This window comes from Phymastichus coffea, unplaced genomic scaffold (assembly GCF_024137745.1).
Source record: "Phymastichus coffea isolate CEN01 unplaced genomic scaffold, Cenicafe_Pcof_1.1 PCOF00054, whole genome shotgun sequence".
Classification (NCBI taxonomy): Eukaryota; Metazoa; Arthropoda; class Insecta; order Hymenoptera; family Eulophidae; genus Phymastichus; species Phymastichus coffea.
Genome location: NW_026706865.1, coordinates 867,076 through 885,511, shown reverse-complemented (window position 1 = coordinate 885,511; position 18,436 = coordinate 867,076). Strand labels below are relative to the sequence as shown.

Genomic DNA, 18,436 nt, shown 5'->3' with positions numbered 1-18,436 from the left:
CCAACTGCAATTCTCTTGACAGAGAGAGAAAGAGAAAGAGAGAGAGAGAGAGAGAGAGAGTAGAGACGTCACAATCTATCCCTGCTACAAATCTATACGTAATTTAAAAAGCCTGTTCGCTCAACACCTTACACAGAATATTTCGATGCTGCAGCAATACACGAGTATCAGCTAATAATAATTAAAGTGTCGTTTTAGTAAAGTTAAAAGCGATCGTAAGTTTATCACGTACCACTTATACGCAACGCGCGTCGTTGCGAGTGAGAGAGAGATAACGCCGACATTCGTTGCTTGCGAGTGCGCGTAAAAGAACAAAATGACCACGCTGCTACAACTATGTGTACGGAGATTATAGGTAAACATCGGCTTTAGCCCAACGATCGGAACGTGCCAACGACGGCAATGTTGCATGTGCCTAGTTCTATTGCATAGGGTTACACTTTTATTATGTCATCTTACTGTACTTGTCAATGTAGCTTTTTTTCGCTTTGACTTGCAAAGTACAAGTTGAGTATTTTTTCATAGAAAGAAAACAATCAAGAATATTAAATGCAGAACTTTGAGTCGTGTAGTCTGCACATCAGCGTTTCAAACAGCTTTAAAAATATCCTTTTAACTATGAGTAGCTAATGCGATAATCTATAGAGGTTTCGCGATCGACGGCCATTAAGGTTTATTATCGGCCGTAAGCCGTCTAATGATGTACCGTACGGAAATATTAATGGGTTCTTGGAATTATCCTACTTCAGCGAGATCGGGGAGACAGGAACGCATCCTTTGTATATACTGCTGCTACCTTAGGTCGAGCGATAATCGATAAAGTGCTCTTCAACGAGTTTTTCGATGATTGAATAAATGTTAATCCTTCATCAATAAAAATCGTGTGCAAGCCACTCATATAATTAATTGAAATCCACATATGATTTTATGAATACGTCGTTTATTTGAACGATATATTACTGCGTAAAAAAATTAAATCAGAAATTCAATTAAACACTTAAAAAAAAGACACATTTTTTGCAGGCGTATTTTTACCTTTTATTTCAAGATAGATACGTAGTACGTTTACGTTTGATAACGTAAATGGTTGAAAATTGACATAAAAGTGTTTGAATATTGAAACAAATACGTAAGTTTCTCATTCATTTATGATCGAAAGTTAATAGAATATGATTTCCAACGTCAAATACGTTTACCAAGAAAACATGTATCGCGAATACAGTGAATAAAATGCTCAATTAAATAGAATAGGCCAAGGAATCCAGTGTAAAATGAGCTTAACTTTCCAAAACGTAGGATTAAAGTTTACTTCTCTTAACAGCGAGCTCATGGATCACAGTTCCTTCTCTCTCTCTCTCTCTCTCTCTCTCTCTCTCTCTCTCTCTCTCTCTCTCTCTCTCTCTCTCTCTCTCTCTTGTGGTCAAGAGAACAGTCTCTGCAATATTCTTGATCGTTGTTACTTCGGGTATGCAAAAGTATATTTTTCATAAAGAGATGGCTTCAAAATCGTGTGATAATGATTTGTAGAAAGAATGCACGTTGCACTACGAGAATATCCAACTTTACCAATAGGGTGAAGAGAGAGCAAAACACATTCGAACTTTCACAGGCGGTAATAGAACTGCGGTTAAAGAGATGTACCATGAAAAGAGGTATAAGCTCTTAAACCGTAATGATACTTGTGAATGTATATGTTTTTGGAAATTATAATAACATATTCCATAGTATAGCTATCGAAATAATATTTTCGGATTATCAGAAGAGCAGTTGTGAAATTATTAAAATTCGACAATACGAGAAGAATTGTTTTGTTACGTTGAGCATTAGCAATGTCGACGTTAATGTGCGATAAATGCCCCTCAATTTAAAACCCATAGTAATCACTAATCTTAAAATGTTAATACAATATCTATCATAAATAGATAGGATCCTGCAACAAACCTTGAATAACTAACTATTTAGCTAAAAGTTTCGTAAGTATAAACTAATCTTATTTTTTGATCTAATCTTGCAGTATGGCGTTCAGTGTTGCGCGAGCAGTATGAAAAGGGTGAGTTAGAACCGGACGAAGTGAACCAATCGTCCGACTGGGATGACCAGGGTTACGATAGAGCAGATTTTCGTATGGAGTTCAGTCCAAGTCCGAATCTCGAGGGGCCGCAATTTCAGCCACGTGACAATGCTTCTCGAGCAGGCAATGCTTCAGCCAAACCACCCGCCGAGACCTCTTCGCCGCCACGTGCTAGAACAAACAACGGTGAGTTGTGTTTTTATCGTCTTTCCACTTACTTATTTGAAAATTATGCATGTAACTTTTATTTATGTAGCTTTTAGCTAGTGTACATAAGTGTAATTGGTTCTAAGGAGATTTATAAAGCAAAAAACAATTTTTTAATATTTCGTAACAAATTACGTAGAGAATTGTAGAAACTTAAATTCAGTTATAAGAAAAAGACTCTACATTTCTTTATACTCTTGTATGAAAAACTTAATGTGCTAAAGGTACATATAACAAGCGCATACCTATTAACAATTCTGCCTGTACATTCGTTTACTTGTTTTACTTGCATGCTCTTTTAAGCTGTCTTTAGCCATGCGGGATGTATACTCAAGCTGAAACGATTGCGAGAGTTATGTTCGTTTGAAACGATGGTAAGTAAATTGAATTTTAGCACTCCACGTGCGACAAACATTACGCGTTTGTAAAGATGTGACAACATTTCATCTTCGTCGTGCATGCATTTCCTGGAAACAGCAAGACAGACATTTTCCATGTCAAACGTCAATATGTCGCGATACAAGGAAGCTATAAAAATAACTTACACTAAATACCAAAATAAAATAACTCTGTCGAGTGCTAAACGCCCATCATCTATGTCCTTTTGTTATTTCGCGTTTGTTTTTCATTACACATTGCACACGTGCAATCGATGCATCAACAGTCAACCTCGTAAAAAAAGAAGGAAAAGAAGAACCACACGTCTTATCGTCGAGGGTGCAAACGAGTTCTGAAAATTTCACCGGCAGTAAATGGCCACATAAAAGCCAAAGGGAAATGTGATATAAGGATAACTGAAAGACGTAAAGAAACCCTCTTTTTTCTCTTCAGAGAATGAGACCGTGAATACTTAATTGTAAGGATTTTCATGCTTTCAAAGCTTTCTGTTTTTATCAGTTAAACGTTTGTAAGATATCTTGAGGGTCAACTGTAGCCAGTGGACAAGAAGAAATACATCCAAAAAAGATTTCATTGAAAGGATCTCTGATGAATGACATACATCTACGGATTCAATTTTTAAGGATTGACTTTGAAATGGTCTTTGTGGAAAGACTATGAAATTCAATTTGCAAAGTTTTCTGAAAGATAAGCTTTTTTGCAATTTCATACTCAACATTGTGAAAGAGAAAACTGTCGAATACATGATAGAATACATGCAATACATCGGAAAAATATCTGTCAGTTATATTTCTTTCGAAGTATCGATAAAAAGAAGGACAAAATAAAAGTCTGGCGCACTGAAATTGAAGACGAAGGAAACAAGATCGACGAACAGTTTCTCGACGAGTAATTTACATCCGTAAACGCACGTGCGGAAAAAGATCGATCGTAAGAAATAAAACGAATCGCGGCTGGCGTTCTCGATAAACACGTAAGAATAGGAATGAGAAAAGCCACGCGCGCGGTCATTTGTATAAACATTATCGAACGTCCCCATCGACGTGTGTTAGCCGCGCGGAAATTTAAAATCGCTGAAGCTTGAGAACTTTGAAGTGCAACGCCATGGCAAAGTTTTTTTCGTTAGGAGGCAGAAAGGTAGATTTATTTTTTAGCTAAATTGATTGATGACCACAACTCTCTTTCCTTATAGAGATCTATGCTTAAAAATGCTTAAAGTTGGAAAAAACCATTGGATGAATTTTAAAAACAGATCAAATATCCAATGAATGTTAAAATGACGATTAATATTGAAGAAAAATCATTAAAAAGGATATCTACTTCTTCAAAAATTTCGTAAAGCGATAATTAGAAGAAAAATTTCATAAATTATTACATCACGTGCTGCAACAAAGGCAGACTTAGCGTGCAAACCAGCAAGAAATTCATGCCCGTGTGTTCATGTAAATGGCTAATGGCTTTTCAAGCGCATGCAGAGCCAGAATCTGATAGCTTTTAAATTTGTTTGCTTATCTAATCTTCTCGTATATGTACATTGCAATTATTTAATATCATTTTAACCTATTCAAAGTAGCCGCAGCGTCTAGTTGACACCGACAAACAGTTAATGCACTCACTTTTAGCGTTATCGGCAATTATTTATTCGATCGATCGTATAAAATCTATTTACATGTATAGCTACACATATATGTATGTATTTATTTAATTTGTAATGTATCTCATGCAGTAATCGGCTAAACAATTAAGCAATAATTACAAGAGCACGATTTTCACGGAATCTAATTTGCGTTGTGTTAACAACAGTAAATAATTAGTTTAGAGACAATCGTAGAGTAAAGACAATCTCATAATTTCCAAGGAAAATGCTTTATTATAATTATCATCTCATGAATAGAAAATCTAATGCGAATTACGGTGTATAATTGTAATTTAAGTCTCTCGTGGAATATGTATTTTTTAAGAGAAAATAAAAGAAAGTCAATTATGTCCAAATGAAAATACCGCGTTAATTTAAAGCCAGCGTCTAACCTTCGCTAACGTTTGTCGCTGTAGTAGCACTAGTTTATGTAGATTTATTATCGACAAAAGAAACAGTGGCTGTCTGAATTCTGCAATTATATCGTAATTTAGGATCGACGCGAGGATCGATACGCACTTACACCAGATGCTATTCTTTAAACCTCTGAAAAAAAGGTTTCCTAGTACGAAACTCATTATTTTGTTGATATATAGATGACCTATCGTTGATGACCTACTTTTTTCTACTCTTTCTTCGCACATCAAGACTGTATTTTGTTAAGGTAACTGCGGAAATCCGATGGTTCTGAACTTTGAAGTTTTCAAGTGGAATATCTCAATCATTTAATAGTCTTTGGAAAGAGGAAATTTATAAATATTGAATTGTTTGCCGTACATTCTAAAATTTATTCCAGAAAGAGAGAGAGCTTCTATACTTCAAAGAACTTGAAGTAAATGGTCTGATAAAGTATTCTTTTATGAAAGCACTTTTTCACGGTCCACTAAACATTGAAGAGAATAGTGAAAAGATCCGAACTACTGTAATAGAGGCTATTTTGTTATTCTGGTGAAGACTTCAAAGTTTTCTATTCTACATAAGCTACCCCTTTTTAATTACAGTATATAGAAATAGAAAAATATTCTAAAAGTAAGTAAAAGTAGAAATATGGATCTTGAATTAGATTGTTAAGATTGTCTTTGTGATTTTCTTTCGCCTCGAAAACCTTTATTCACCAAGATTTGAAGTACTTTCATCATGTTTTTCTAGAAGTCTCAAAAACTAAAGAGACGGCGAAGGTTGAAATAAGCTTAAATCTAACCTTATAAAAACTATTAGCTGTACTTATGAGTTAAGCTTCTTTGGCCAACGAGTTTTCCTCCCCCGGAGAAGAGATAGAGAAAGCAGGGTAATTAGTAAGAGGATGAATGTAAATCTTTGGAGGATTCGTCGCTAGACTATCCCATCTTAATTTCTCGACAGCTCATTCCGCTTTAAGAATAATACCAGCTACGAAGCTCAGCTATACACGTTGTTGAAAAGATTTTAAAGATTTAAAATAACGAAATAAAACGACATACATGACTATGAAAAATGTAGAAACTGTCAGGAATAAAAAAAAGTTAGCATATATAGGACGTGAATAGAAAATTATTTATGTTGGATGTTCTTTTCTAAGAATATTGTATATATAGCAAAAAGATCTGATATGATCATTTTTTTAATATCGAGCACCTTTCATTGAATATGCAAAAAAATAATATAATTGATACTTTTATAATAGGGTTTAATTAATTTACATATTGAATACATTAATTTACAGCAGTCGAAGTAGAATTAACCGCAAAGACAACCTTGTCAGCGAATACATATAAATTACGTTGACCCCATTGCACGTACAATGTTATTAGTACTAGTTACGCATGCAGTAAATAGTTTGAGGTTAAGCCGACAAATCGAACTATTAGTTCAGTGCCCAGTACCATTTCTCAACCATTTATTTTTTCTTAATTATGACGTTTCCATCATTTAACAATGGATTTCTACAAATTCAAGACAAACGTCCAGTTATTGAAATGCTGCTGATTCAGTATAGAAAATACACTGTTCAACGTATTTTAGAAAATTATCTAAACGTTTTAAAACTAAATGAATCGTATGATTTTTCAGAAAAGGCGGGAATAATGTTATATGTATTATTCTCGTTCTATAATCTATTGATGTCAACAATATTTCCTCTATTTTCACTTACACAACATCGTTTCTTTTCTATTCCATCCATTTTTTATCTTATTTTGAATTTTCGAAATTTCATCACGAATCTTTCTATATAAGTAATACAATATTTTTAAATAATTCCACAACGTTTAATTTTTAAGAAAATATAGAGCTTTTACAAAGCTAGTAAACTGAAATAGTTATCGTTAAATATCTTCTGCATTGGATAGGATAAGGCTTTGATTATTCTAGACTGATGGATTATTGCTGCTTGAAATTCAATAGCAGAAAAGAAGCACTACTTCAATTCACTGACCATCATTGTTTGCTTTTTGCACGCGCATACGTATTGCTATGAGCTTGGCTCAAGTAGATGTTAAGTTTTTGTTTTGTTGATATGTTTTCGCAGTAAATAAGCCATTTATATTCAAGTTTTTCTCTAGTTACATTTTCTGTATAAATACTAGTCAATGTTTCTTTTTTTTATATCTCAGCCTTCTATATATTAAACACAGTGAGATAAAATGACGTGACTGGCAATGCTTTGTAACACCAAGTAAGTCATCTTACCAAGAAATATTATCTGAATCCAACGTCTGAAAAATAAATGAGTAGAGAGCTTTTATTTCCCTATTTGAACTCAACTAAAATAGCTGTTCTAGCGACGTTTTCTGTGGATCAGCGAATATTCGCCGTGGGTTAACGCGCTTGCAAAGCCGGATGAACTTGAGAGTTGAGCTCACTCATGCGCATTGAGAATTTCTCTCTCTCTCTCTCTCTCTCTCTCTCTGTCTTTCTCTCTATGCTCAAGCTTTTTGTTCATCTATACTAGCGCGATATGCCCGTGACGTACTCTGTGTGCCTGGTGCTTCAAAGAACTCCAACGCATTTTTATTACAAATGATTTCTTAGATGTCTCCACGAAGCTTTATAATAGTGTTTTTTTCTCTATGTTTAATGCCTTCATTTTGCTACTGTATTAGAAATGCTGTGTGAATAAGTGTTAATCTTTCAAAGTGCCTTTTAGTTAAATTAATTTTAATAAGTTTTCTTTTGCGACTTTCTCTTTGACAGTTGTAATTTTTTGTTGCTAGCCCTTTGACAAACCATTTGTTTTTATTCAACTAACTAGTAATATTTACCACACGTATGGCATATTATCGGTGCTTTATTTTTTAATAATAAATAATACTAAACTGCATCAATGTCTTGCGATGTATGTCGTTTCTATAATATTACCATTTATATGGTATTAAGAGGGGTTATTTTGGTTGTTTTGATTCTATTTTAAAATTTGCTTTTTTCAAAGATTTATATTCTTTATCGACATTACTCTGACATATCTTAATCTTATATATGTAGTTAGTAGTCTCTTTTTATTTCATATAGTAATGGCAAGTACGAGTATTACATTGAATGAATAAATTTACCGCACTAAAATAGTTATCTTCAATATAATCGATAAAACATGAAATAGACGCCTTTTCAAAAAAAGAATAATATTTTCTTTCAATGTTCTTCAGTAATAAGCTTTCACACACCCAGATGCATAAAAATTTATGAAAGATCTGACAGACCGATGTGATATTTTATGCAGCAGGCCGAATCAGCGAGTTTCCAGCTGGCGGTTAGAAAAGTTTCAGTCTATACCCGCGCGGAGAAAAATGGTTAAAACGGCGAAAAGTCTATGTATAAAAAATGTATTTTGCATACATACGCTGTATACACGAATGAGGATTTAAGAAATGAATGAATTTTTGAGTGCCGACCATTTAATCGCAGCAGTCGGACTGAAAACCCGAGAACGTGATGGGGCGAGAGCAATATGCAAAGGTAATCAGCGTTCCCGTAGGAGTTGAGCGGTTTTCGCGCACTCGCGTTGCCTTTCAATCGAGCGAGCGAGCGAGCGCGACGTCATCTTGTTTTGAGTATAGAAGTAACGTCAAACTGTAGTCGGCGCGTGTGTAAGTGTGTTTCTCTTTCTATGCACAGCGAAGTGTGAGAGAAAGAGAGAGAGAGAGAGAGAGAGGACGCGCCGGCGCTGCACTGCTTTCAGGCGCTCTGATGAATGGGCTCGTGCGCGTGTTGACTTCTAACACTGGCGGATAGTTCGCAACAAAAATACACCCTGACGGCTGAAAGTGCGTGTGCGCTTTTGGTGCCGAGAGCTTGCGTGATTGATGGGCTCTTAGTTGGTTTGTCTATTCATTAGATGATAAAATTTTATCTGTGCTGATTGTAAGTGTGAATATTTTTATTACAATCTGTAGACTTTCGAACATATTTGGCATTGCATATTTTCAGATATGTCAGATTTTTATTTTCAACAATATTATTATTTAAATGTAAACATTAATATTAAAAACTGGAAACGTATTGAAAGATGCTCATGCGCACAAGATTAGAAAAGTCTCGAAATAAATAAATACATTGTTAATTCAATAACTCCAGCAGCCTTATTCGAGCTTCTCAATTTAACGAAATAAAACGTTTTTCTCATCTATACATTGTCGAAATTCAAGTAAGATAATTGTCGGCAAAAGTGAACGAGCGTTAAACAAGATTACGCATTCGACACTCCAAGATTCGGCTATACGAAAATGAGACTCCATTCACAAAATTCTCAGGAACGCTTTTAATTAAAGCTTGGAAGCTCCCAACAGATTCACCCCGAAAAGGGCCGTCTTATCTAAGTATGAGGGGGATTAGGTTATTCGATAGAATGTGTTTCGTGCCCTTCGTCAATCGCGTTTCGAGTCTTCAATTGTCTAACGTACATTTCCTCTTTTTCTCTTAGCGAAATTAAGAATATCTGTTTATTGGATATGTTTTCTTTATACAGAACATGGACTAGGCTGATTTGTCAAAACTCATAAAACGTATGCTTCGTAATAATCCGAAATTGAATATAAGAATTAATGTCAATTTTAACTCGCTATAATCAATCCCTTTCTATTGGATCCATTTCGTTGTAATGTTGATTTTTAATCTAATTTTAGTTTTTGATTTATTTTAACTCTAATGTAAACATAATTCAATTTTTATTTCACTGCATACTCGGTAAAAGTTGACGTCACGAAAACAAAGGTGATATTTCATTCGAATATAAAGCATATCTGAAGTATTCTTGTTATTTCATTCGCACACAGTAAATTTTTATAATAAATCAGATATTATGAAGCGAAAAAAAATTTTAATCAAAAGCATTTGCGCACTTGTTCATCCGATTGCTAAATATTATCCCTATCACCTTATAAATAATCTAATTTCCAAATATAGAGCAAGATAAAAACTTGAAAGTAACTTATGGTATACTAATTAACTCCAGCAAACATCCAAATCAAACGAAGCTCAGCGCCATAAAAACACGGTATCATGTGTATATCGTATATCTACACCTTTTGAGATTAAAACCAGTATCGGCGTTAATAAGTTTGAGCTGTCAAACATTTGATCGGACGGATGGTGTAGAAAAAAAAGTTGTTTACATATTATGAACGCGCAACGTCGTAACTCTACCGTGTGCTAATTTGCATTTAGATAGCGTCATAGAGAAAGTCAGTTCCTTAAAAATTTTACGGACACAAATGTTTATGCGTCACCTCGTAAAGAGGATGCTTGGGTTCTGTTGTTTCGATTCAGATTTCCAATAGTTACACGTTTTAATTCGCTACAAGAATTGAATTTTTTTCAATGATTTTAACATGTTTGAAGTTGATTTTTCACTAATACATTGATAATATCAGTATATGCGTGACTAGATTTCAATAATTGTATTCGGAGTTAAGAAAAGTCATTCCAACTATTTCGTAAAAATAATTCTCGTTAAAAATGCAATATCGGCATGCCAACGAAAAAAGACCGATGACTATTTTCAACATCGAAGTATCGTTATATATTAGCGATATTTCATTAGTCGAGAGTGCGTATACAACACATTCACACTGACAACCGCAATATGAAAAGAATCACATCATTATATCTTTCGAGTCGGAAAATCACGCTCATTTTCGTTAAGTCGTAATAAACAAAAGAGTAGAAGAAGGCCGACCTACATTGAGAGAGCTTACGCAACACCTTTTTGTTTGCTGTGCTCTGTCGTGGCGCTTCGTTCGCGCGAATAATTCAATCAGAAAATTGTCAAGCCGTGTTTCAGTCTGCCGTGAATACGCTCCCGGGTGATTTTCGACTCCAGCCTAATTAAACTTTCGTGCATGCACGAGCGACGGATGCTTACTTCTTCACTTTTATTATTATTACTTTTTAATACATACCTGTCAGTTTATTAATGAATTTTTAGTTAACAGCTGTTTTATTTTATTTATGTATTTACTACGCGTGGATAATTTGAAAAAGTCTGAACGGATCTTAAATGAAATCATAGCTTTTTTATGAACTGTACACATGTTGAAAAAATTCTACAAATTTCATGTGATTATTAATATAATTTTATAAAATTATTGAAAGACAAGTGGAAACAAATGTCAAGATTTTGTGAAATATTCGATCAAATCTCCACAAATAATGCCCTAATCTAAAGAAACCTAAAGTTCCCGAATCTGTAAGTGAAAATCGAATGTATAATTCTCAATTTGTATTATCGATTTAATCATATGTTCCGCGTAATTGAATATCAATGCCGTCATAAAACTCGTTATATGTTCAATATTTCAAAAAGTACGAAAAGTTTCTTTAAGCTCAGCAAACTTTGTCGCCAAGTCGAAAAAAAAAAACAGTTCATCGGTACGTGCGTGTGTAACAGACAGACAAATAACTGAAAAAAGTGTCGACTCTGCAACTATAAGCGACCTCATCTCCAACTCGATCTTCGTCTAATATGTAATTTTCCAATGACACTCTAACTTGCTGTTATAGGATATGTAAGTTTTCAGACTTTACTCTCCTATCGTTCATCGGCAAAAATACCTTTGCACAATTACTCGACTCAATGACTAGCGCAACAAAAATAAAGTTTGATGTTCTAAATCCACAGTGACACGAGATGTCTTTCTCGAGAATATTTTCCACATACAAAATCTGTACATATAAATTATAAATAACTGATAAGCTGTGGAGAAACCTTGGAGTAATACATATAGCATTCGTAATGCATTTGTCAATATTAATCACAATTGAGTGGAAACATTGAGCATTTCATGCACCCCCACTAAACAGCACTTTATTTTACATCTATTGATTCATTCAGTGTGATCCCTTTTTACCGTAGTCGAGAGCGAGACAAATATACTCTTCTTCCATCTACCGCTTTATCATTCATTTCTTTCAGTGATTTTCACTTCACTTCCTCGCATTGTACGACTATTACATTTACCTACATTTCGCCCTTTTTACTCAATGCCACTCTACGTATTCCTATCACGTTTGCTATTTCGTTTATCAATTCGCGTTATAAATATTAAAGATTGTTCGCCTATATGTACCTAAAAATTTCGTCAATTGATACATTGAATGGAATTACCAGCTGATAATTGAAGAGTGTGAGATAAAATATTTTTAAGGATACTATTTTCATGTTACGATGGAATTTGCAAATTATATAGTAAAACAAAAATTTTGAGTGGTCCATTTTATAATCAGTTCATTGTGCCAATACACTCTTATTATCAGTGAATACAAGCTTATAGTCATATATCTTCGAAATTACTACACGATCATGCAATATATGTTAGGGCAATTTCCTACTATAACTTATCAAAATTAGAATAATTCATTTTTACTCATGGTTTATTATCATTGTAAAATGTTTGATTATTTTAATACAATAAAAAGCAACGAAAAATTAAACTTTTGTTCCTCGCGGAGTGTAATATTGTCCTCTCCACAAAACAAAAATATAGGAAGTGATCTTGACATAATTATCTATAAGCCCATTGAAACAAACTCCTTTTTGTAAATAATTACAAGCCCAGCTGTAAATACGAATCAAAAGGCTTATTTAATGTTCAGTAGATTAATCGGTGCTAGTATACATCATCCATACGTCTGTCTGCACGCATACGTGTACATATCACTGTGCACAAAGCTTGCGCCACGAGCTAACGGCATAATCTCCCTCTCGTCCGCACATATATACACACAAGCTCATATACACTGCTTTTATTTCTTATACGCAAGCGCGCGAGCGAACGAGAGGCTTTTTTCCGACTCTACCTAGTTCTCTTTAGGAAGCGCATCTCGGCACTTAAAAGTTCAACGCCGAAATTTCTCTGGCTCTGAGTTTTTCCTCTCTATTATGCGCGAACAGGGCAGAACGATGCAAAAAAGGAAAAAAAATTAAAATTCGTTTAAGTCGCTCCCGACAAAAGTAATTATTTCTAAAACCGTCGAATTTAGCGCTCCGCAAAGTTTTTACATAATTTTATGTTCTTAATTGCATGTTTTGAGGATAAGGATAATTCGCTGTTGAGAAATGAGTTTTACATCTTGTAGATTTTCTTAGGTAACCGAATTTACATTGAATTGTCGTGTTATATCAGTGCTTGTGATTTGATTTTCTAGAACGACAATTCAAGTTCGTATCTAAATTAGATTGTAGCAGCAATGCAATATTTGGCGACGTCGTACATTTCGATCTCATTTTTCTTCGTGTATACCAAGTTTTACACGATAATCGAAAATTTATCATGGACACATATTTTGCAATATGTTAAAATGAAAATGCAGATGAAATTTGACGTTATATTTGCCAGATAAAACGCTTTTTTGGAACGTTTCATTGCAAGAGAAATTTCGGCAAGACAAGATAAAAACAAATCGGATTGCGAAGAAAAGTGATGTTATGGCTCGGTCGGTTTTGTACACACAGTAGGCAAGCGGCTACAAAGTCTGAACGCAGTCGGTAGCACGGATAGAAAGCTCAAGCGCCGTCTATCGATGGCCTCGACAAGCGCAACCACCAACAACTGCACTACCATCATCAGCACAGCTGCAGCCGACGAAGAGGATCACGTCACTTCCAACTACATCAACGAGTGGATCAGCGCCTACGCTTTTATCGCACGTGAGTATTCATGACAACGCGATGAAGGAAAGGGGTTGTTTATTCTACATTACCGACATATCGATTCGAGGTCGCTGAACCACGAGGATTATTGATAGCTGTTTGGACGGTTGGCTATTAGGGTCATGGGAATTTTACTTTTCTTTCTGTTCAAATGACAATCTTTCGTGACCGATGAAATTTTTATTTTCCTCGAAATGTCACTTGACAAGATGTAACGAGATAATCTGACATACATAAGTTTGTCGTGAGCTTAATGCCGGAATTTATGGTAGAAAGATAAATTACGCTCTGCCAAATTAAGTAAAAGTCTATATAGAAGTCATTAAGTAGCTTTGAAAACTTTCAAGTATTTCATGCATTTGTTGAACAAAGATGTCAAGGTCAGTATCGCAGTTATATCTTATAAGGCTAAAGCGAGAAATGGAGTGTGCGACAAGAAACGATATTGTTTTGCCTTTAGTGTTTGGTTTACTTGCTTGGATTTGACGTGAATTATAATATTGAACTTTTTGCATTTAGAATCTCTGTTAGTTGAAAGTGTTTGCCCATATTTCCGCTACTTTATTTCACGTTCTTATTTATTTATTTTTTTAATTTTTCATAGTAGAATAGTTTTAATAAATTTGCATGTATTTTCTAATTGTGTAGATTTGATACTAACCATATTTAATGAGTGTTTAAGCAATTCGACCCGCATTTGTTTTTATAAAATCATCCAATATCCATTTTTATCGATTAAATATATCTGAGGTGACGACTCTCAACTTTTATCTAGAACATGTATAGTTGAGTAATCAATAATGGAATAGAAACATCATTATTTATAGTTATCGCTATTTTAATGATCAAAATAGCTAGAAATAATATTCAAACTTTAAGAACAATAATGATAAAAGTTTTTGCTCGACTATTCACAGACAATCAAGAAAAGTTCTACCTATACGTGATTGTATCAGTAGCACTTGGAGTTCTATTACTGCTGAGTTTGGTGATCGGTCGGCTCTTGTTGAGTCGTCACCGGGCAAAACGCGACGCCAAGTTTCACGCGAACAACGAGACATTACCCAACGGCTTCACCGATGACATCTCAGAGATCGACGCGGATATCGATCTCACCACTCCTGTGCCAGTTCCTATGCAAGATACTAGGTATCCCATAATTTTTTGGACCCTATACTTTAAAGCTTTTCTTAATTTGTTTTTGAAAACCGGTATTAAAAGATTTCTAATATTTATTGAAATGACGTACTTCAACGAAGTTTATACTATTTATTACAATTGATGTTGGTTTTAATTGGATCACTATGATCTTTGTGGTAAGAAGCGTAATGCTTAATTAAAAGTACTTTATGATTCTATAAAAGCTCAGAAAGCTTTTACTTTTATAACGCGGTGGTAAAGTATAGCGCGTACGTCTGACCTATCTTAGATACCATCAACTTGTGCGCAAGTGGCAATCTCAACGTTATATCAGTCTACACGTAATAACTGAAACTATGATTCATAGAAAGACATATACTGGATTATTTCATTGAAAAGGTGGATTTATTTTTCACTCTTTCGTTTTTTTAAAACTTAAAAAATAAATTAAACTTTATAAGCATTCCAGAACAGATATATTTTTCTATGATTTATCAACACTTTGATGGTGAAATATACTAAGCTACATAAATTTTTTTATTATGGCTTAAAAACAAATCATTTATACAATGTCGCACTTAAAACCAACTTTCTATTTCATAGATTGCCAGAGACACAGCTAGCCGAGCGTCTGCACGGAGAGCGTTACTATACCGACACAAGGATACCATTAGCACCAAATACTGGCACACTAATAACGACACATACTATGGGTACCGGAGTACGCGTGGATTTGGGTAATTATATGGTTGGCACAGATAGTTTACACACAATTCTAAGAGCTGAAAGTTCACGAACTGGACTGACAGGCAACAAGACCAGTTATTACTATGGCTGACAGGAAGAAGGGGTCGTGTCCCGTGAAGCTGGCCGACCCCTAAGTCCAGTACCCGAGGTCACCTCACGAAAGTACTGTTTTTGAATTATGTATAACTCAAAATATTGTACATATGGCGCGTCTGTTGCTAATAGCGTGTGAAAGCGGAAGATAATAATTTGACGTCATGATACGATGGGAGAATTTGTTTACTCCTTTGATCGTACTGTTACAACAAAGAACTTTGATTTTAAGAACATCAATTTTAGGCATATCATTTTTTCTCGGTATTAATCAATAAATTTTATAGGTTGAAATTAAATAGATTTTTAGAAAAATTCTTGTTTGGTATTTTGTTTTTAGATGAAAAATATTAATGTTTTGGTAAACTTAGATTTTCATCGAACTACTTGATCAAAGAAGTTTATACGTTTCGAATTTTAGTTAATGAGACGGTACGATCTAAAATGCAGACAATCTTATTTTTATGATTAACGAGTCAAAAAGCGGTTAAAACATTGTTAACAAATCAGTTTGGATTGGCAAGGATCATCAGGGTAGTAAAGGAAAATTAGAAATGCGATGTAAAAAATTTTGAAATAAAGACTTTTGCAGTTATTGGAAAAGGAAGATGCGAGCCGTGAAGTGTGTTTGTATTTAGTACATAGTTATTGCCTGGACTGACACTTCGTTTCCCTCGGCGATTTTTGTAAATCAGTGGAAAACTGTTCGAGAATACTAGTAGAGCTGTAAAAAAAGCTTAATACATAATTTCTATAACATCTATGAAAGTTATTCTTCGACATAGGAGGCAGTTATAAAAATTATATATATATATATATATATATATATATATATATATATATATATATATATATATATATATATATATCTGTAAATAATGTACGATGTAAGTAAAATTCCTGGGCATATATTATTCTGATGGCATTTAGTGAAACTAATATTGAGTTTGAGTTTTCTTTTCATACTCTTGATTTATTTCTTTGTGCATACATACAGTTAGTCAATTTATATTGCCACAATTTACTAATAATTTTATCACTAGCCAATGTAAAGAGATTCAATTTACGGCTGTGAAATTGTATAATCGAAACGATAATTTATCAAGTTATACTCATGATATTAAATGTATTACACGAAAATCGTTAATGTAAGTGAATTAATTTTTACAATTTCAACTATTTATTGCATACGATTTGAAAAATGACGGGACACAATATTTTTGTTTTTACACAATTAATAACTAACTGTTCACACGTTTCGATTATACATTCCATTATTTTAAATGTAATCATAAAAGAATTTCATAACTCTGCGTGTATTGAACATTTTATTTTCAAAAATATGCCATTTTTCCCTGTTTTACAAGAATGAACTTGACATACAATAACTTTTTTATACTTTTTTAATTGAATAAATCTTTAAACAAACTTTAACATTGTACGTTGCGTTATATTTTAGTTAAATTTTTAACTGTGAGTGCGCGTCACAAACTAAGAATGTATGGGAAAGACTCGTACCAAAGATAACTAGGATCAATTATAATGGAATGAATAATAATAGACCTATTCTTGTTGGTGAATTTTCAGCGGAGTGCCTGATAATTCGAAGACCCTCGGTATACCAAGTGCACGTTTATATTATGTTGAAATTGCAGATATCCTTCATTAAAATATTTGTTACGAAATACTCCATGAAACAGAATTTAGAGACTCATAGTTAATAAAGAGTTTAATTGCTGTCAAAGTATTTCGGATTATCATTGAAAAAATATTTTCTGAGTGATGAAAGCGTTTACGTATGAGATTTAGTCTATGACAGTTTGCCATTAACATGGTTGTAAATTGTTGGTAGAAATATTAAAAATAAACACGGTTGTTGTCTGAATTCTACGTGCACCTTTTATACCCGATCTTCGTATCAAATCTCATAACCTTTTATAAAAAGATCTACGTAATTAAACTAAAATAATAAGATTGACGAGATAAATCATGTCAATATAGGTTTCTATGTAAGATGACAAGAATTGTAAATATGTCTGTAAAAAAACATCAAGAACCTATTAAAATTTATAATTAATCTAAATGTTAAGACATGACTTTCACAATACAATTCACCTTCTTTGCGATTAGAATTTTCGAGCGAGCGAAATTTATGAATTTATCAAGTATGTTTGCATTACTTTTTTTAATTTGTCATAATTTGTTACATTGTCATTGATAATTTAATTCTGAAAATATAAAAACAATTAATTTAAAGTAAATTAGTTTACAGTGTAAAATTGAAAAAACTCGAAATCATTACCAACTTGAACGACGATATAAGTTTTATTTGATTTTTATTATTATTAATTATTATATTACATTTTTTGTAATTTTTTTCAAATTATCCTTAGTTACAAAATCTTTACTCATTCGTAGCTTTTAATTTCATCACTATTGCTATGGCAAGTTATAAACAAAAATCTATTTTTATATAAAAGTAACGCAATCAACAATTGTTATGGATGAACGTAACATCAAGATGAAAGCATATATCATTGTACGCTCACCTTGGTAAGTAAAGAACTTTGTTCTTGATTCATTCGAAATGAATTAGTGCTGTTTCCTCCAAAGGAAATATATCATGCTGAGCCGTTTGATTGCGCTTCCGTTACTGTTAATCATTGCTGATATAAGAATCGATATCAAATTTGAATCCGTGTTGTTTGCTAAATTTGAGTATCATACTGCCAAATGTACATTATTGATAAATGTAACGATTATTTATTTTATACAATTTTATTTTCTTGTATTACTTTTCAATTAATTGTAAAGTCTTGTAAGTAAAACGCGATAAAATGTTTAAAGAAATGTATCTCGTTTCGATGGAAAATAAATTTTTCATAAAATATTAATTATCGTTATTGTTCCTCGTCATCATATCCTCGCATTCATGAATGTGTATTTATAATTGCAATAATTTTTAGCTCTATACCTTTGAAATTCATATTTGAAAAATATAAAATAAATATAAACGAAGTTG

The 18,436-nt window shown here is 33.4% G+C and overlaps 1 protein-coding gene across 4 annotated transcripts in view; it reads left to right on the top strand.

Moving 5' to 3' along the window:
• LOC131665736 (uncharacterized) overlaps nt 1–16,194 on the top strand; it is a 150,631-nt gene extending 134,437 nt beyond the window's left edge. For 2 of the 4 annotated variants that reach the window (XM_058937817.1, XM_058937814.1), the window contains 3 exons: nt 2,015–2,257; nt 14,331–14,583; nt 15,178–16,194. In XM_058937817.1, coding sequence (XP_058793800.1) covers nt 2,015–2,257; nt 14,331–14,583; nt 15,178–15,412 — 731 coding nt within the window. In that variant the 3' untranslated portion in view covers nt 15,413–16,194. The remainder of the gene's footprint in view (nt 1–2,014; nt 2,258–14,330; nt 14,584–15,177) is intronic. The other 2 variants (XM_058937816.1, XM_058937815.1) reach the window with 2 other exon arrangements.
• Nucleotides 16,195–18,436: the final 2,242 nt, after the last annotated feature.